The 21422-nt window shown below is 40.2% G+C and overlaps 1 protein-coding gene across 4 annotated transcripts in view; it reads left to right on the plus strand.

Annotated features, from left to right (window-relative positions):
* Tmod3 (tropomodulin 3) overlaps window positions 1-21422 on the plus strand; it is a 64452-nt gene that overhangs the window by 21953 nt on the left and 21077 nt on the right. For all 4 annotated transcript variants that reach the window (XM_075965235.1, XM_075965232.1, XM_075965233.1 and 1 more), the window contains 2 exons: window positions 5349-5518; window positions 9842-9998. In XM_075965235.1, the coding sequence (XP_075821350.1) occupies window positions 5393-5518; window positions 9842-9998 (283 nt within the window). In that variant the 5' untranslated portion in view covers window positions 5349-5392. The remainder of the gene's footprint in view (window positions 1-5348; window positions 5519-9841; window positions 9999-21422) is intronic.

The raw sequence follows: 21422 nt of genomic DNA on the forward strand, positions 1-21422 counted from the left end.
TTAAGAGCCAGAGGGGGTGGATGACACCAAGGAAACAGTGTCTTCTAGACACAACAGGACTGACTCATGTATGAATTCACAGAGACTGTGGCAGCATGCGCAGGTTCCACAGCCTGGATGCCAGAGCTAAGAGGGAGAAGTGGACAGAAGCTCTCGTTCCTAACTAATAAGAAGCTGTCTCCAAATTGACAACCACTTGCAAAGGAAAAACCAGTTTTCTACAATGGAGTTTCACTGGGTACGCAAACCACACTTGAGGGTAGACTCTGGGCCAAGGAGTAGAAGACCAAAACAAAATGAACTCGGTGGCGGTTTTTTTTGTTTTTTTTGTTTTTTTTCTTCGAGACAGGGTTTCCCTGTAGCTTTGGAGCCTGTCCTAGAACTAGCTCTTGTAGACCAGGCTGGCCTCGAACTCACAGAGATCCGCCTGCCTCTGCCTCCCAAATGCTGAGATTAAAGGCGTGCGCCACCACCACCCGTCTCAGTGGCGTTTTTTTGTAGGGTTTTTATTGTTTTTTTTTTTTGTTTTGTTTTATCTCATGTTGCTTTGTTTGGGTATTTTTGTTTTTTTTGTTTCAATATTGCTGGTCTTTTGTTTGTATGCGTTAGTTCCTGATTTTGTGTTTTTATGGGTTTTGTGTGTGAGAGTGTTTCTTGTGTTTTTTCCTCTTTTTTGTTTTTTTGGGTTTTTTTTGGTTTTGTTTGGTTTGGTTTTTGGTTTTGATTTGTTCCCACCACCACCCTCACAAGACGGGGGTGTTTCTGTGTAGCCCTGGCTGTCCTGGAACTAGTTCTGTAGACCAAGGCCTTGCCTGCCTCTGCTTCCTGAGTGCTGGGATTAAAGGCATGCGCCACCATTGCCCTACTGCTTTTTCCTCTTCATTATCATCTTTCTAGTTTGTTTGCTTTTTTATTTGCTCATTTGTTTTCTAAAGAGAGGAAGCTGGTGTGGAGTTGGATGGATGGAGAAGAACTGGAATGAGATGGGGGATGGAAAATTGATCAGAATATAGAAAACGAAAGTCATTATATTTAACTTGATAACAAAGATTAATATTTAGCTAAATTAAAGACTCTTTTAAAAAAAATTAGGTCACGAGACTAGGGAGGTGGCTGAGAAGGTTAAGTGCCTGCCCCACCGCAGCATGAAGATCTGAGTTCAGATTCCTAGAACACAGAAAAAGGTGGAATTGTGGCGAGTGCCTGTAAATATCCTCCTACACCCGCTGCTTGGCAATGGAAAGACAGATGTATCCCTGAAGCTCATTGGCCAGCCAGTGTAGGTGAATTATTGAACTTCAGTAGGGTCCAGGTTTTGTTTTGTTTTGAGACTGTCCCATAAATAAAAAGATGGAAACATACCCCACATCAACCTTTGGCCTTGACATGCATGTGCATGGATACCTGCAAATGGGTTTGCATCCATATAACAAGTCCAGATACCACACACAGGAAAGGTGATGTGTTTTGTAAAAATGAGCAATAGGTTATCCAAAGAATTAGGAATGCCATTGGTAAATGAACATGTAAAACAATGCATAACCTTGTGATAATTTAACAAAATGTACATTAAAGCCATAGTGAAATACCATTTCACATATTCCAGAATGCCAAAAATTAAAGTTCTGATCATACTAAACATAAACAAAGAAGAGGAACAACATGAATTGTCATGTATGGAATCTTTTAGAAATGTAAATTGGCATAGTCACTTTGAACATAGTTTAATATTACCTAATAAAGTTGAGTGAGTATAAGTGTCTTAGTTAGGGTTTCTATTGTGAAGAGACACGATGACCATGGCAACTCTTACAAAAGAAAACATTTAATTGGGGGGCTTACAGTTCAGAGGTTCGTTCCATTATCATCATGGTGGGACATGGTGGTGTGCAGGCAGACATGGTGCTGGAGAAGGAGCTGAGAATTCTACATTACCTGCAGGCATTGGGAAGTGGTCTGTCACACTGAACATGGCTTGAGCATGTATGAGACCTCCACAGTGACACACTTTCTCCAACAAGATCACACCTACCCCAATAAGGACCCACCTCCTAGTACTGCCACTCCTTTGGGTGGCCTTTTTTTTTTTTCAAACCACCACAGTAAGCAAGCATTCCCTTTCCCCAGAAATTTCATTCCTAGATTTGAGCCAAAGAGGAATTGTACATCAGTACCAGGAAATAAATAGATTATTTATCATAACAAAGAAATAGAGGGAGAAGCTGCTAGGAGCTTAGATGTTCCGAGGAAGGAATAGTATGTTGACATGAGATTGAAATAAAGATAACTCTAAGCATCAACCCCAAACAGTGAAATGAAAAAAAGAAAGTCAATCCTAAGAGGACTTATTTATATAAGGTGTAATATAAGGGAAAACCAAAAACTGCTAAGGATTTATACATGTAAACTCTAGGGAGCAAAAAAGTCATTGATAATTCAGTATACTAACTATCTCCTTTGGAGGAGAGATACATCTAAGGTGACTGAGGTACTGGGAATGTCTCAGTGCTCAGTGTGTTTGTGGGTGTTCATTTTATTTTTTTGTCAGGATTACCTTCTTTTTAATTGATTTTATTGAACTATATATTTTTCTCCTCTCTCCTCCCTTCTTTCCCCTTCCCCTTCAACCTTCTCCCATGATGCTCACACTCCCAATTTACTCAGGAGATCTTGTCTTTTTCTACTTCTCATGTAGATTAGATCCATGTATGTCTCCCTTAGGGTCCTCTTTGTTGTCTAGGTTCTCTAGGATTATGAGTTGTTGACTGGTTTTCTTTGTCTAATGTCTAAAAGCCACTTATGAGTGAATACATATTATATTTGTCTTTCTGGGTCTATTTTATAGATCCATCCATTTGCCTGCAAATTTCAAGATGTCATTATTTTTTTCCACTGTGTAGTACTCTGTTGTGTAAATGTACCACATTTTCTTTATCCATTCTTCGGTCAAGGGGTATTTAGATTGTCCAGGTTTTGGCTACAACAAATAATGCTGCTATGAACATAGTTGATCACATGTCCTTGTGGCACGATTGAGCATCCTTTCGGTATATGCCCAAAAGAGGTATTGCTGGGTCTTGAGAAAGGTTGTTTCCTAATTTTCTGTGAAATCGCCATACTGATTTCCAAAGTAGTTTGCACTCCCACCAGCAAGGGAGGAGTGTTCCCTTTACCCCACATCCTCTCCAGTATAAACTGTCATCTGTGTTCTTGATATTGGCCATTCTTACAGGTATAAGATGGAATCTCAGAGTTGTTTTGATATGCTTTTCTTTGATGACTAAGGATGTTGAGCATTTTCTTAAGTGTCTTTCAGCCATTTTAGATTCCTCTGTTGAGAGTTCTCCGTTTAGGTCTGTACTCCATTTTTTTTTATTGGATTATTTTTTCTTTTGGTGACCATTTTCTTGAGTTCTTTGTATATTTTGGAGATCAGACCTCTGTCTGATGTGGGGTTGGTGAAGATCTTTTCCCATTCTGTAGGCTGTCGTTTTATCTTGTTGACCGTGTCCTTTGCTTTACAGACGCTTTTCAGTTTCAGGAGGTTATATACCAGTTTTGGGTATATATTCAAAGGATACTCAATTGTACACACAAGGACATGCACTCAACTATATTCATAGCAGCGTTGTTTGTCATAGCCAGAATCTGGAAAGAACCTAAATGCCCCTCAACTGAAGAATGGATAAGGAAAATATGGTATATTTATACAGTGGAGTACTACATAGCAGAAAAAAATAATGACATCTTGAAACTTGCAGGCAAATGGATGGATCTATAAAACATCATCTTGAGTGAGGCAACCCAGACCCAGAAAGACAGTCATCACATATACTCACTCATAAGTGGTTTTTAAATTTATTTATTTATTTATTATGTATACAACATTCCTTCCATGTGTGCCTGCAGGCCAGAAGAGGGCACCAGATCTCATTATAGATGACTGTGAGCCACCATGTGGTTGCTGGGAATTGAACTCAGGACCTCTGGAAGGGCAGCCAGTGCTCTTAACCGCTGAGCCATCTCTCCAGCCCTCATAAGTGGCTTTTAAACATAAAGCAAAGAAAACCAGCCTACAAATCACAATCCTAGAGAGCCTAGACAACAATGAGGGCCCTAAGAGAGGAGTACATGTATCTAATCTATATGGGAAGTAGAAAAAGACAAGATCTCTTGAGTAAATTGGGAGCATGAAGACCATGGTAAAGGGTTAAAGGGGAGGGGAGAGACAAGCAGGGGAGCAGAGAAAAATTTAGAGTTCAATAAAAATCAATTTAAAAAGAAAGAATTTGTTGGTTTGTTTATTTTTTCGAGAAAGGGTTTCTCTGTATCTTTGTCCTGGAACTAGCTCTTGTAGACCAGGCTGACCTCGAACTCAGAAATTTGCCTGCCTCTGCCTCTTGAGTGCTGGGATTAAAGAAGTACTCAGGAGGCCAATGCAGAATGCTCACCTTGATTTCAAGGCTAGCTTGTTCTATGTAGTGAGTTCCTGGTTAGCCTGGACTGTATTGTGAGACCTTATCTTAAAAAAAATAAAAAAGGAAGGAAGGAAGGAAGGAAGGAAGGAAGGAAGGAAGGAAGGAAGGAAAGAAGAAAGTCTTAAAGAAACAGTCTAATAATAACAAAATAATATTTTCCTTTTAAAATATGTTTTAAGAAGATTCCTTTGTTTTTATTTTCTGTGTGCCTGTGAGTATCTGTATTATGTACGTGTATCACATGTATGCCAGTACCCTTGGAGGCCAGAAGAGAGTACCAGGTCCTCTGGAGCACAGGCAGTTTTGAGCCACCTCATGTGGATGCTGGGAACTGAGCACAAACCCTCTACAGGAAGTATTCTTAACTGCTGAGCCATCCTTTCCAGCTCCTAAAATAATCTTTTTGAAAACACATTTAAAATAAAAAATTTCCCAGAAACAAGAGACTACTCCTTCCCGTTAGGTACATGTTGCTCTTTTCTTATGTTGATATTGTGTCCCACTGCTCTCCTAAACAGTTTGTAGTAAAACAAATGTTATCCATTAGGATAGTTTAACATCACTGATAGAAATTATTTCTGGCAAAAATTATTTCCTATTGCCACTAAAATTCGGTTATCAGAAATTGTAATTCTATTAAGTAATTATTTAATGATTTTCATACTTCCCATTTCCATTGATTATTTCTCTACAGAGACAAACTAGTGAAGGCATGAATTATCTGAAGGGAAGAGTAGTGATGAATTATCTGAAGGGAAGAGTAGTAGATGATGAAGAACGTATGATGATGGACATGGCATTTCCCTTTCCCCAACAATAGATGCAACTAGATTAAACTTATGTTTAAATGGTTGTTTCTTCCCTCCACAGCTATAAGAAGTAGACCAATAACGTGACTTCCTACGGTGCGAGCCATGGCACTACCGTTCCGGAAGGACTTAGGGGAGTATAAGGACCTGGATGAAGATGAGCTCCTTGGCAATCTATCAGAAACAGAGCTGAAACAGCTTGAAACTGTCCTGGATGATCTCGACCCCGAGGTTGGTGCTAGCCGGAGAAGAGAAATGCAATAGCTTTTCAGACTGCCAGCTTGCTTTCTCGTGGCTCGCCCCATACCCTTCACCCACCTTCTATCCAAATGAACTGGCATTTTTCTTCTTCAGGTCCCCACATCTCCCTCCATGTCTTATGACACAGGCATTCTAAACTATCATTAAACATTTACACAATTTTTTTTCTCTACTACAATCTTGCCTCTGTGCAATTGAAAGTAGTAATAGCTAACTAGCTCTTTAGTCTATAATAATCTGTTTCTCTTCAGAGTTTCTGTACAAGGCTGGTGCTAGTATACTGTGCCTCTAAAATTTTCTTAATGGTTTAAACCTGATTACAATGGTTCTTGAGAAATGTTGACCAAGTGGTATAAATGTTTTAGCATTGGAAAATGTAGATCTGAACACAGATGTTTCTTAACAATGTTCTTTTTTTTTTTGTTTTTTGTTTTTTTGTTTTTTGAGACAGGGTTTCTCTGTGGCTTTGGAGCCTGTCCTGGAACTAGCTCTGTAGACCAGGCTGGTCTCGAACTCACAGAGATCCGCCTGCCTCTGCCTCCCGAGTGCTGGGATTAAAGGCGTGCGCCACCATCACCCAGCCTCTTAACAATGTTCTTATCTGCCTGATAAACACATCCTAGGTTGCAAATATTATACATTAAAGTGCATTTAATATCCCTAGCCAACTAACATCATAACTTTGTCTAGCCTCTCTTAAATGTGCTCAGAACACTTAAATAAGCCTACATTTGGACAAAACCATCTAATGTAAAGCCCAATTTTTAATAAAGTATTGAACATATCATGTAAGTTGTATGCTATGCTGAAAATGAAAATTGAAATGATTTTGTGGGTGCACTTCTATACCATCTTAGAGTTGAACCATTATTAAGTCAGAGACATTGTAGATGTACACTTGTCTGTATTTACCAAGTGGTTGTTACTTGTCTTATATGCTACACAAAGCTAATGTGGAATCCTTTACCTTTGAAGTGTGATTCAAGAAGGAGCGGGTAGCAGGAAGAACCACAAGGTAGTGGTTATTTGCCACACTTTACCTACCTTATTTCTTAAAAGGCAGTGGTTTTGTATGCCCTTTAATAATTGAGGTATATGAGCTTTTAGGGAGAGGAGAGGTACTGGATATTAGGGCCTAAAGCATCCTAAAATGTGCTTTATAAAATTGTTCTTGTTGCTAAGTGGTGTGTCCATACCATAGGGCAAGTCCTTTGAATAATTACTATTACAAGGAAAACTCCTCATACCTAAGTCTGAGGGATTACTCAGGAGAACAGAGCTGTCAGCAATATATTTGGCAGTTAGTCAATGAGACCAATTTAAATCAAATGGTTTAAGAACTGGAAAGCATGTAAGTCAATGAGACCAATTTAAATCAAATGGTTTAAGAACTAGAAAGCATGTAAGAGACTGTCTAGCCTGGCGTTTTCAGCTGGGCCAATGACTTTTGTGAGGGCCTGTCCTGTGTTTTACAGAATGTTTAACAGCCCCTTGCCTCAGGAGCAATCTCCATTGGGAAGCAGTCTTCAGGCTGTGAATATCTAGGGAGAAAAAACTATGGTGGACATTTTTGCACATCCTGTCTACATCTACACATGACCCAGAAGGGAAGGTTTTGCCATTTCCTTCTGAGCCCCACTCCCAAGAAGGGCTCACTACTTTCTCCCTGGGTCTAAGACTATGGGGTCCTTGACATGACCATGGCTATGTCAACAACCCACATTCACTCAAGACTTCCCTCACTTAGGACTTCCTCCGCTCCCTACACTAGGGTGTGTGCTCTTTACTAAGCTTCATTCCCCAGCTCTGAAACCTTTATTCAGTTTGGGGGACAACCTGCAGTTCCTGGTTAGTACCCTACTCTCAGGAAATGCAAGAGTGAACAAACCCAATGTAATTTTTGCCCCCAGGATGCAGGCTAGTAGGAATGGGGAAAACAAAACTTGAATCAGATAATAAAACTGTGTTAAAAGAATGATGGGTACCACAGACAGTAATTTATGAATGAGACATGAGGAAAAATGTTTCTTGGTGGCATATACTGAAGCCTTAGGAATGGTGACTGGAAAGGATGGGCAGAACCTTCAGGGGAAGTGATCTCCATACTTCACATATTTGAGGTCATGGGTGAAGGAAATGTATGGCAAGAACAAGGAAGGAAATAATCCAGTGTATCAAGAGTGGGGGTGTGAGCTGAACCTGGGCTGACAGGTTTAGGGATGTGAAGGAAGGATGTGACCGGGCACCTGATGCCCTGAGGCTAGTTACATTAGAGTGAGCTTGCACCCAAGTCATGGCACTGGAGATGGGGAGGTGATGACTGCAATCTTTAGGAACTAAAACTGCATAGACTTGCAGGCTGAGAGGGTTCTTTGTCATTCTCAGATTTCAACATCCAAAGGTAGAAATCTCATGTTTGTTCTTTATAGTTCCACAGACAGTTTTTTCATTGTAAATACACACAATATTCAGGGTTAGGAACAGATCTTTGAGGTTCACCCTTGTAGATCAGCTTCCTAAGTAATGAGTATCACTATATTACAGATTTTATGAAAACTGTTGTGGAGTTCAGGAAATGGTCCAAGTGTAAACATGTTATTTTTAGTCATGAAGTAATCATTTCCTATTATTCTCCATAGGAAAATCACCTTTTGAAAATGTTTACTAACTGTGAGGTTGAATATCACCATTAGTAATAGATGTTGCCTTCTCTGGCCGCCTCAATTGTAGAGCAAGGTATACTCAGGAGTATGAAGCAAGGCAGCCCGTCTTGTCTTTTTTAAGACAGGATCTCTTATAACCCAGAATGGCCTGACTTGGCCTTCTGATCCTCCTGTCTCTCCCACCAAGTTCTGAGAGTACAGACATGCACCCCCATACCTGGTTGAGGCTGACCTTTGACAAGCAGGATGATGCTCACTTTGTCTTTCTTGTCTCTCTGTTATTCCTGGCCTTAATACAAATTCAACTTCAACCATTCCTCCCCTTTCTACTTCTAGTCAACCCATGTGTTCAAGGCTGTGCTATGTGGGCAGCAGAGGAATCAGGGTGCCATTAGACATGCATAGCAATGACAGTAATTGTAACTAGCATACACTAATGTTCCTGTCTACATATGGACACATACACGATGAAATGTGCTAGGTTTTAATCAACTAAACAGTCTTGATGTTGGACTGTGTATGTTTTTTATCTGGATAAGAGCTCTGTGATCAAATGGAAATCATTAGAAGGAATAACACATAGTACTTTGCAGTTCTTTTGTGATAGAATTAGTTTATGTACATATTTACTGGTCATCTATTAAGAATTAAGAAAATTATCTTTGCTGTTGTTTGGACATTGACCCTTCTATTGTCCTGCTTCAGCTCCCCAAGAGCTAGAACACAGGCATGTGCTACTAGGCCAAGCCAGGAAAGCTTTTCCTTAATAGTCCTCGGAGAAAAATAAAAATATTAACTCAAGTATAAATGTCAACATAAATTTAAAAACCATCCCTGTAAAAATAATAATTCATGGATACTTAAAAATTAAAGGGTGAAGTTAGGCAAAATGGCCCCTTTCTATAATCCCAGTACTTGGAAGGATGCAGCAAGAAAGATCATGGCAGGTTTGTGGCCAGCATGAAACACACTGTGAATTCCAAGCCAATCATGGTGATATATTAAGAGCTTGTTTCAAAAAAACAACATGCTAATGGGTGTTTCCTCCAAGTGGGATACTATCTGAAGAAAATATGTACTTGCCTATTTTTAATAGTAATATAAGTAAATTCTACCTACTTAAAAAAAAATTAGACTTCCAGGCAGTAGTGGCACATGCATTTTGAGAGGAAGAGGCAGGCAGATCTTGTGAGTTCAAGGTCAGTATGACCTATAGAGCGAGTTCCAGAACAGCCAGGACTACAGAGAAACCCTGTCTCAAAAAAAAAAAAAAAATTGCTTGTGGGCCAGTCAGATGGGGCAGCAGTATAGGTAGTTACCAGTGAGTCTGACAACCTATGTTGATTCCAGTGGAAAGAGGGGACCAACTCCCAAAAGTTGTCCTCTGATCTCTATATACATGCCATAGCACATAGACTCCCCCACACCCAAAATCAATAGATCCATTTTAAATAAACAAAACTTTTTGTGATGCATCTCACACAACTATCCCAAAGTCCTGCAAGGAGGGTTCGATGCCTATGTCATGCTAGTTTCTTGATCTTTCTTACATGGAAATCTATAGGGGCATGTGGTGTTGGCGTTCTTGGTGGTTTGCTGATCGTAATGGCTGACATATTCTCTTTGGCAGAATGCCCTTCTGCCTGCAGGGTTTCGGCAAAAGAACCAGACATCAAAGTCTGCCACAGGGCCCTTCGATAGAGAACGTCTCCTTTCTTATCTAGAGAAGGAAGCATTGGAGCATAAAGACCGGGAAGACTATGTGCCCTACACTGGAGAGAAGAAAGGTGAGTTTGATCATATGTTGTCATTTAGCAGCTTTGGGTTCTTTTTATAATGGATACCCACGGATAAAATTGTTTTTAGATGTACATAATCAGCAGCCTTTAAAGATACATACTGTCAGCCTTAAAAATTGCTGGGTGGTTTAGACACATTTTTATCAGCTTATCCAGTGAGATTTTTGTCTTAATTATTCATTAGTGAGGTTTTATTACACAGAGACTTTGTATAACATTACTTCACACTACAAGTTGTTGAAGCAAATTTAAAACCTCTAATTTATTGCAGTGTAAGCTATAACAAAAAAATATTCTTCCCTAACTTGTCAAAGTCTTTAGAGTAAAATTCCATAAAATAATTCATGCTTTTTAAAAGATACCCTTCCTTAGCTGTCTTCCTTAATACATCATAATTTTGTTTGTTAATGTTTCCTATGGTAACTTGGAGGAAATTTTTCTAGTTTTAACTCTTTCATATTGTAGTATATAATTCATTCATGCCCTTATAGTCATCTTCCTTAATCAGTTAGCAAGAACAACCAATACATGAAGATGTGGCTTAGATTAAACTTTACTTTTCAGCGTGAAAAGTTTACCAGCTAAAGTTACAGCTCAAGAAGTAGTGGCTAGCATAAATAACTTAGAAGTGGGGCATACATGAAGAAACAGGAAATGGGGACTAAGGACAGGTAGTAGACTTTCACTTTAAAGTCCAACTAGATAGGAAGTTCTGCAAGATGACTTAGCTTGTATGAAGGTTATATCATAGAAGTTACTAAAGGCTGGAGAGATGGTTCAGTGGTTAAGACTTCTTCCTGCTGTTCCAGAGGACCTGTATTCAGTTCCCAGTACCCATGTTGTACAACTGACAACTTCCTGTAGCTCTAACTCCAAAGACTTCACTGCCCTCTTCTGGCCTCTGAGGGGAACTGCACTCACTTGTACATATCACTCCCCCCCCAAATACATAATTAAAAATAATTTTTTTTTTTTTATTTTTCAAGACAGGGTTTCTCCATAGCTTTTGGTTCCTGTTCTGGAACTAGCTCTTGTAGACCAGGCTGGCCTCGAACTCACAGAGATCCGCCTGCCTCTGCCTCCCGAGTTCTGGGATTAAAGGCGTGCGCCACCACCACCCGGCAAAAATAAATATTTTTAAAGTAAAATTAGAGTACATAAAACAAAAACCAAATGCATGAGCATATAAGGTATAATTATATACATTAAGTAGATTGCTTGATATAGTAAAACGCAGTTTGTTTTTTAATTTGAGGGTTTCTTTTTTAAAATATGTATATGTGCTTGTATCTGTGTATGTTTTATGCACCCATGTATAAGGGTTCCTGTGAGACCAGGAGAGGGAGTTATGTAGCTACATTTGTGAGCCACCCTATATGGGTGCTGAGACTTGGGTCCTCTGGAAGAACAGGAAGTGCTTCTAACCACTGAACCATCTCCAGCACCAAATTTGTTTTTTTCCTTATTACTGCATTCTCTCATCTATGATCTGTCTATATGTGTGGATATATGTGTGTGGGTGGGTGGCATGTCCATGTCCATGTAGAGGTGAGAGAACAACTTGAGGGAGTGGGTTTTTTCTTTCTACTTTGTGAATTCCAGTAATTGAACTCAGATCATTAGACTTGGTGGAAGGCATCACTGAACCATCTCTCTGGCCAGTGAAAGCTATTCTTAAAATTATCCAGCATCCTTGTAAGACAACATGTAGGGAAGAATTGTGGTAGTGGGTTTTTTTGTTCTTTGGGTTTGTTTGGTTGGTTGGTTTTGGGTTTTTTATTGTTGTTATTGTTTTGGTTTTTCGAGACAAGGTTTCTCTGTAGCTTTGGAGCCAGTCCTGGAAACCAGCTCTTATAGACCAGGCTGGCCTCGAACTCACAGAGATTTGCCTTCCTCTGCCTCCTGAGTTCTGGGATTAAAGGTGTGTGCCACCACTGCCCGGCTTTGTTCTTTGTTTTTTGTATTTTGTTTTTTAAGGTAGTGTCTTGCTAGTCTAGACTGGCCTGGAACTAGCTGAGGCTGACCTATCCCATGTGTAATCCTCCTGCTTCAGCCTCCCAGAGTGCTGGGATTACAGGTGTGAGCCACCATATCTCATTGGGAGTTTTTAAGTGCGTTCTTTTTTTTGCAGTGCCAGAGATTAATGCTGTGACCCTTTAATACATGTTATGGTGACCCCAGCCATAAAATTATTTTTGTTGCAACTTCATAACTGTGATTTTACTACTGTTATGAATCATAATGTAAATATGTTTTCTGATGGTCTTTTTTTTTTCTGTTCCCAGCTCCCCCTCAGACAGAGTTTCTCTGTGTAACAGCCTTAGCTGACCTAGCATTAGCTCTTGTAGACCAGGCTGGTCTCAAACTCACAGAGATCCACCTGCCTCTGCCTCATAAGTGCCGGGATTAAAAGCATGTGCCAACACCGCCCAGCCTCTGATGGTTTTAGGCAACCCCTGTGAAAAGGTTATTTGACCCCAAAGGGTCACAGCCTACATGTTGAGAACCTCTGGATTAAGCCCAAGAGTGTGTGCACGATAAACGAGAATATTCCACTACTGAGCTACATCCCCAACCCTTTCAGTGCATTTTTTTTTAAAGATTTATTTATTTATTATGTATACAACATTCCTTCCATGCATGTTTGTATGCCAGAAGAGGGCACCAGATCTCATTATAGATGGTTGTGAGCCACCATGTGGTTGCTGGGAATTGAACTCAGGACCTCTGGAAGAGCAATCAGTGCTCTTAACCTCTGAGCCATCTCTCCAGCCCTCAGTGCATTTTTTTGTAGGTAGGCCTACAGCATACATTTATATATCTGCATCTAACTCTAACAAGCTTCTTTAGGAATAGTAGGATGATATTAAGTAATCTTAACAGATTAATACAAATAACTTCTTTATGATTCTAAATGTTTAAAAATTAAAATTGTAAGTGTATATTTCTTTTGCTTATAGATATTACATTGAAGTATGAAAAAAGCTTTTGCCTCTTTAAACATTTGCAGAATATTGATGAGGATATAGCTTAGTTTTTAGAAGCTTGCCTGTCATATAAGAAACCCTGGGTTCAATCCCCAACACTGCATAAACTGGGTGTGGTGCTGTAATTTGTAATTCTGACACTGAGGAAGTAGAAGCAAGAGAATCAGGTATGAGGCCAGCCTGGGCTACATGAGACTGTCTCTCAACACACACACAAAGATAAAATTGCAAAATGGGTAGCTGGATATAGACAAGGATGAAGGAGAGTATTTATTTGTCTAGCTCTTTCTAAGAGATGAACATGCACAGTGCTGACTTTGGCTAAGTGACTAAGTATTTCCCATCACACTTATATATGTCATCAATAGTCTGTCTCAGAATTAAGTAAGGCATGGAGCTGCCCTGTGAGTTTGTGCCCAGTCTGTAATATTCCTGTCTTTCATGTTTCTTTGTTGTGTGAATCCTTCTCCATTTTGCTCATGCCATGCTTCACTCTTATCTGGACTGTTTTTTCCTATGTCCATTATTTCCCTGCCATGATTGTAGTCTCCTTGTTGCAGATGGATATTTTCCATTGGATTGTTTGAACTCTGACTCATCAAGGATGGGCCCCTCCCATCCCTTGGGGAACACTCTTATTCTCCCTGTTAGTCCTTGGAGTAGAGCCTCTATGCTTCATTGTTCTCTTTTTTTTATTCCAACTCTGAGAATGTAATATTCTTGGGTTTCTTCCCAAGAATACCATATACTCAACTTTTTTTTTGTTTCCTACAAGTGTCTTAAATGAATGTCTTATTAAATACATTTCAACTCACTTGGCAGTTGCCTCCGTTTTCCAGAAATCTTGTTGCATTCTCCATTGTTCTAAAAGAGACTTCCCACATCTTGTTGAGTATATGACTTCTTTGGGAGACCTTTTGACTCTTGAGTAAGTCAGAAAGATGTAGTTAGATGCCTTTATAGCAGTTCTGTGTATAGGTTTTGGTGTCTGAAGTATCAAAGACTTAAACTCCCATTTTATTTGTTTTGTTTCATTTGGAGGTAGGACTGTATCATTTCATACTTGTTCCAGAGATTATCTTTCCTGGTGTAGTCATTGTTTATATTTTGCTATAGTGTAAAAAATTAATTTCAGTTTTAAAATTCCAGTCTGGATTTTGTTTAACAAGAAAATTAAAGTTAGTCAGGTAGAGAGCACTTGCATTCAGATGTACATTGCCACAAGCACACACTCTCTCTCTCACACACACATAATTAAAAATAAAATAGTATCCAAAACTCATGTTTTATTAATAAGATTTTGTTAAAGAAAATTCCTGTGCCATAAAAATCTTCCCATTTAAGTAGGTAATTCAGTAATGTTGATCATATTCATAGAACTGTTCAACAATCCCCCACAATCTTTAGTCTAGAACAATCTTTAGTTTTCATCATGCCCCAAAGAAACCTTGTATTCGTGTAATCAGTCACTCTACCACATTCCCATTCTACTCCACAGCCAGAGGCAACCAACCACTAACTTACTTTCTGACTTGTAAATTTGTTTGTTCTGGACACCATCCATCAGCAGATTATACAATATGACCTGATGAATGCCTTCTTTCACTTAGCATGTACACTCTACAACAGACCTACATTCCCAATCCTCCATTCCTTTTAATAGTAGAATCATATTCTATTATATTTTGTTCTCTGGGATTGGGTTGTTTCTGAATTTTAGCTGTAGATATGATGCAATGAATATTGTGTACAAATGGTTGTTGTTGTTGCTTTTGGTTTTTTGCTTTTTAAGATATGTGCTGTGTCCTAAGCTGACCCCAAACTCCTTGGAATCCTCCTATCTTAGTCTTCAAGTATGAGCCATTATACCCAGCTTTCTGGTTTGTTTTGAATTAATACTTGTGATGGAGGAGGGGTGTCCAACTTCATGGGTTTTTGCACGTGATTGTCTAGTTATCTACTGATCTTTCTCAATTGAATTAATTGTCTTTGTGTCCTTGTAGATAAATCAATTGCCCAAGTATAAGAGTTCACTTAAAGATCTATTTCATTGATCTAAATATCTTTTCTTCTACACAATACTAACTTAATTATAGTAGGCTCATATAAATCATCAAATGGTCACGTGTAAGTTCTCTGATGTTGTTGCTTCTCAAGGTGACATGGCTGTTCTGACTTGTTTAGATTTCTATATGGCTAATATTGGCTTATATATTTTTCCGTATGAGTCAGATCAGCCTGTTACTTCGTGTAAAGTGACCATTTAGGATTTTGAAAAGGACTGAAGTCAAAAAGTAAATTTAGAAAAGCCCACATTTTATATTATAGAGTAAATATAGATCCCAATTTATACTTTCTCATAAAGTTAATTTCTTAATATTTATTAGTGTTAAAGTACTCATGAAGAAAATATAAAGTTATTACTTTTTTGTTGTTGAGTAGGAATTGTCTTTTCTATTTTTTGCCCTTTTTTTCTTCTGGTACCAGCAGTCCAACCCTGACTTCCTGTCAGGCAGATCAGCACTGCTGAGCCAAGTCCTCAGCTGCTCTTTCTTCCCCACCCCTTTCATTGAAAATGGATTCTTCTCTCATATATCCTGATTATAGGTTCCCTCTTTCTACTCCCAGTGCCTTCCCATCTCTTCTTCCCTCCGGATCCACACCCTTTCTGTCCTCCCCTCCAGATCTACGCCCTTTCTATCCTCCCCTCCAGATCTACGCCCTTTCTGTCCTCCCCTCCAGATCCACGCCCTTTCTGTCCTCCCCTCCAGATCCACGCCCTTTCTGTCCTCCCCTCCGGATCCACACCCTTTCTATCCTCCCCTCCAGATCTACGCCCTTTCTGTCCTCCCCTCCAGATCTACGCCCTTTCTGTCCTCCCCTCCAGATCCACGCCCTTTCTGTCCTCCCCTCCAGATCCACATCCTTTCTGTCCTCCCCTCCAGATCCACGCCCTTTCTGTCCTCCCCTCCGGATCCACACCCTTTCTATCCTCCCTTCCAGATCTACGCCCTTTCTGTCCTCCCCTCCAGATCCACGCCCTTTCTGTCCTCCCCTCCAGATCCATGCCCTTTCTGTCCTCCCCTCCGGATCCACACCCTTTCTATCCTCCCTTCCAGATCTACGCCCTTTCTGTCCTCCCCTCCAGATCTACGCCCTTTCTGTCCTCCCCTCCGGATCCACACCCTTTCTATCCTCCCCTCCAGATCTACGCCCTTTCTGTCCTCCCCTCCAGATCTACGCCCTTTCTGTCCTCCCCTCCAGATCTACGCCCTTTCTGTCCTCCCCTCCAGATCCACGCCCTTTCTGTTCTCCCCTCCAGATCCACGCCCTTTCTGTCCTCCCCTCCAGATCCACGCCCTTTCTGTCCTCCCCTCTGGATCCACACCCTTTCTGTCCTCCCCTCCAGATCCACATCCTTTCTGTCCTCCCTCCAGATCCACATCCTTTCTGTCCTCCCCTCCAGATCCACGCCCTTTCTATCCTCCCTCCAGATCCACACCCTTTCTATCCTCCCTCCAGATCCACATCCTTTCTGTCCTCCCCTCCGGATCCACATCCTTTCTGTCCTCCCCTCCGGATCCACACCCTTTCTGTCCTCCCCTCCAGATCCACACCCTTTCTGTCTCATTAAAAAAGAACAGGATGAAGTAATTATTTTTATTATTAGCACATCTCTACATATGGAGTTGCTGTCATGAAGAGAATGCCAGGACAGTTACCAATCCATGTCAGGAGTTATTTAAAAATAACTTTTGGTCTGTGCTCCACTTTTTAATATCCTAGTAAGACTGCAACAGCTGAACTTACTTAGAAATAAGACATTGGAAGGAAATGTGAATTCATCACAAATCATTATCCCCTGAAGACTGTTGTTATCTTTAGTGCCTTTAAAAGTGTGTAACCATATCTCTGTATTTATCAAAATTAATAAAATGAGTTTGGTTCCGAAGAATAAAGATAAAAAAATCTGTGTTAGAATTTTCATAGGTCTTCAGAAATTTTGTTTTGCCTTGTTTTTTCTATTAAGACTTTCTTTGTGCTTTTAAGCATTAACAAAAACTTTTGGGTAGGGAAAATCAGATATGAATAATACCTCTTAAGAAACATGGGTGAGGATTACAAAAACAAACATCTGAGATGTTTACAGTGCTTTAGATTCCTTAGGTTCCTCTAAGACAGGGACAACTATTTGATAGTCTGGGTAGTTTTCTTTCTCATTTTCTTTTCTATTTTTAATTTTTAAGACAAGGTCTTAAAAATATTTTTTTAAGTCCAAGCTGCCCTCAAACTTAGTATATATTAGACCTGAGGATGATCTTGAACTTTTGCCTCTATCTCCTACATAAGGCCACACCAGCTTTTCTTTTCTAATTGGCAAAAATAGAAATTATAGATATTTATAATATGCAACAAAACTTTGTATATATGGACACAATATAGAGTGGCAAAATTAAGATATTTGATATATGTATTATCTCACATACTTTTTGTTTCTTTGTTTGTTTTGATTTTCCAAGACAAGGTTTCTCTGTATTTTTGGAGCCTGTCCTGGAACTAGCTGTTTTAGACCAGGCTGGCCTTGAACTCACAGAGATCGCCTCTGCAGCCCCTCCCACCCACCCAGTGCTGGGATTAAGCCTCACATACTTTTTAATTTTCTTGTGACAAATAACTCATGTGGTTTTGTTCAGTCAGTGAATGCCATAATCCAGTGGTTCTCAGCCTTGCCTGCTGTATGTTGGAATGTAGATGCTCCCAGCAGCATGTCAAACCAACTAATAAACTAATAAACCAAAGAACTCAGATACTAGAATTTCTCAGAACTTGTTGTGAAGTCTAGTGTGCATTCACTGTTTGGAGCCAGCTATAAACAGCAGGGAATTCGGGCACATTTGAGCCCAGAAGAATGTAATGGCAGTAGAAGTCATTCCTGCTAAACCATATGTGCTCCCTACCCCTTTTTGTGCTGGAGGTCAAGCCTGGAGCCTGTGCATGTTTAGCACATGCTGTACCACTGAGCCATACTCCCTGCCTCCCTATATACACCATTGCCATTGTAATAGTAATCACTGTGAGAATTTTAGGACACAATTATTTGGATTTGCCTTTAATTATGAACAAATAATGGAAAATTACCTAAAAGGCTAGAGCTGGGTCAGGGGTTAAGATCACTTGCTGCTTTTACACAGGACACAGGTTTAGTTCCCACAACACACACAGGGACTCACAGCTACAAATCCTGTTCCAGGAGGTTCAGCACCCTCTTCTGGCCTCTGTGGGTACCAAACATGCACATATAAATGTGTGAAGAAACATTCATGCACATAAAACAAAAATAAATAGTAAAAAAAAAATTACCTAATCACTAGAATCCCAAAGTTTGGTGCTGATGTCAATTATGCATACTCCTACCAGAAATAATTAAAATTTTAAGCTCCCAACTTATTGGAAGAAGGACTGGCTTAAGAATTTGGGAAATTTTATTTCAGGGCTGGAGAGATGACTCTGATTAAGAGTACTGGCCTCTCTCTTCTAGAGGACCCACATGACCGCTTACAACCATCTATAACTCCAGTTCCAGTGGATCTGATGCCCTCTTCTGGCTCTGTGGGCACCAGGCATTCATGTGGTGCATAGACATGTACACGCAAACACTCATGTTTGTAAAATAAAATTGTTCCTAGTTATCTTACCTTTGAACAAGCATGTTTAAATTATGCTTTATAAAATGAGACTATTTGGACTAAAAAGTTGCTTGCTAAGTAGCTAGCTATTTAGCAAGCTGGATTGACTACTGAGTTCTAGGCAAGAATACAGAGACAACCAGAACATAGACTGTCCTTGAAAAGCTCAAGAGAGGATGGTCCACACTGTGTGCCTGGGACCTTGCTCAGGGGATGTGGAGGAATTAGAACATGGACATGTACCTCATTAGCTCAGCACAAGATAGATGCTGCTGCTGTTTGGACCACCTGCAGATGCTTACTCCACCTTCACAGCTGAAGCATGGGACCAAGTGCTGCTCAGCAGGACCATGGAAGTCTGCTATAAAAGTTGTTACTTGAGGAAATGCCTTCCTCCCCTCCATCTTACCTTAGTTCACCTCACATTATTTTATGCGGACGTGATTCTTGGTGCTACAAAAGAGACTGTGAAACCCAAAGACAGGACTTAGTGAAGGGAATGACCAAAAAAGGAAAATGGAAACATCTAGATCCTTGCCCTAGCCCTTTGAAACCAACCGAAGCTAATGAGTTCTTGTTTGGTTTGGTTTGGTTTGGTTTGGTTTGGTTTGGTTTGGTTTGGTTTGGTTTTTTTGAGACAGGGTTTCTCTACTGGCTTTCCTGAAAATCGCTTTTTTAGACCATACTGGTCTTGAGCTCAGATCTGTCTGCTCCCAACACTACTGAATTCATATTATTTTCATACTGTCTGCTTTAAGTCTGGCCTGAGTCAGCAATGTCAGCATTCCCTGGGAGGTTGACAAGCACCTTAGTTATTTTTCAGTTTCTGTGATAAGACCCCCACGACCAAGGCAACTGATTAGAAGAAAGCATTTACTTGGAAAAACAGTTTCAGAGGGTGAGTCTGTGATCATCTTGGCAGGGAGGATGGCAGCAGGCATGCCTTAAAGCAGTAGCTGAGAGCTAACTGGATATAGCACAAACTTTTGAAACCTCAAAGATCACTCCTAGCTAAACAACTCCTACAACAAGGCCACAGCTTCTAATCCTTATTAAACAGACCTCCCAGCTGCCGACCAGTTGTTCAAATAGTGAGCCTATGGGGGCCTTTCTCATTCAAACCACCACAACTCAGAAACCAGGCCACACTTCAAAGCCAAGTGCTGCTGCCCCTTTTTTCACACTCTCCCTCCGTGACTGGGATGCACATTTTGAGCTGTATTTACATGTATATTCTTTTTTTTTTCCTTTTCTAGTTTTTCAAGACAGGGTTTCTCTATGTAACAGCCCTGACTGTCCTGGAGCTCACTCTATAGACCAGGCTGGCCTCTGCCTCCCAAGTACATGTATATTTACAAAACAAGCAAACAAACAAAGCCTCTATTCTGATTAGCTTGCAAATTGAAAACATCATATGGTTAAAGAAGCCACTCAGCCCCTTGATCAGACCTCCCCTCTTTCTATCTCAGTGAACTTCTGTCGATATAAAATGGCCATTCTGAAGCAGTGGAGCTTTTTGCTTAGTCTTTTACACTATCAGTTACAGTTTTAAATTTTATTTAACCAGGTGGTAGTGGTGCACACCTTTAATCCCAGCAACTATATTGTATCCTGCAACTATAGTGTTTTTATTAGAGCTAAACATGTTCTAGTATATCGGGTGGTGGTGGTGCACACCTTTAATCCCAGGTAGAAGCAGGCAGATCTTTGAGTTCAAGGTCTACAGAGCAACTAGGACGACCAGGGCTACACAGAGAAACTCTGTGATGGAAAACTGAGACACAGACACACACACACACACACACACACACAGAGATTACATTGCATATGATCTTTTAAGTACAGACAGAATTATATAGTCTGTAAATGATAGTTTGATGTCTATTTTTATCCCTTTTATGTCTTCCTCTTGTGTAATTGCTATAGCTAAGACTTCAAGCTCTATGTCTCAACTAGATGCTCTATGTATGTCATTAGCACATCGTCACTACTCTAGTTAAGACTTAAAGCACTGTGTTTCAGCCAGGTGCTCTGTGGTGCGCATATAGTTAACATATCCTCACTCATACAAAGCCATCTGGATTCACCCAGTGATAGGTTCTGAATCAGAACATCTCTGACTTTGAATTCAGATGTAGGAAGTTATAAATAAAAACTGTTCTTCTCACTGTCTTAGTTTTTCTGTCATTTTAACTAAAGACCTTAGCAAAGCAACTTTGTTCCTTTTAGACTGAGAATTTAGGGCTGGATGTGGTAGCACACACATTTAGTTTCTGTACTTGTGAGACAGAGGCAGACACAGGAGGATCTCTGTGAGTTCAGTGCCAGCCAGGGCTATACAGTAAGACTGGTTGTTTAAAAGTTTTTATTTGATCGCTGCCTGGGATGTGTCAGTACATGGCCAACCAGCTCCTTTATTTTTTGGCTAAGGTCAATCAGAACACCACAATGAGAGCATGTTGTGTCACTGTCAGCCCAGAAGGGGCTAGAAATGAGGTTATCTCCCCAGGCCACACTTCAGTAACTTGCTTGTAACTACCACTACCCACCACCCCACACTCCAGGGCCACCTAGGGATTAAGTCACAGTTGCTCTGACGGATTACCAGCTGCGAAACAGGACATCTGCCCATGGACTTTAGAGTTCTTCAGTCAAGCCATCACAACCAAAATAAACAATAAGCCATAACTGGCTAATCTCTGCCATACTGCTTAGCCCAGATATCAAACTAGATGTGT

Source organism: Microtus pennsylvanicus, chromosome 3 (genome assembly GCF_037038515.1).
Source record: "Microtus pennsylvanicus isolate mMicPen1 chromosome 3, mMicPen1.hap1, whole genome shotgun sequence".
Taxonomy (NCBI): Eukaryota; Metazoa; Chordata; class Mammalia; order Rodentia; family Cricetidae; genus Microtus; species Microtus pennsylvanicus.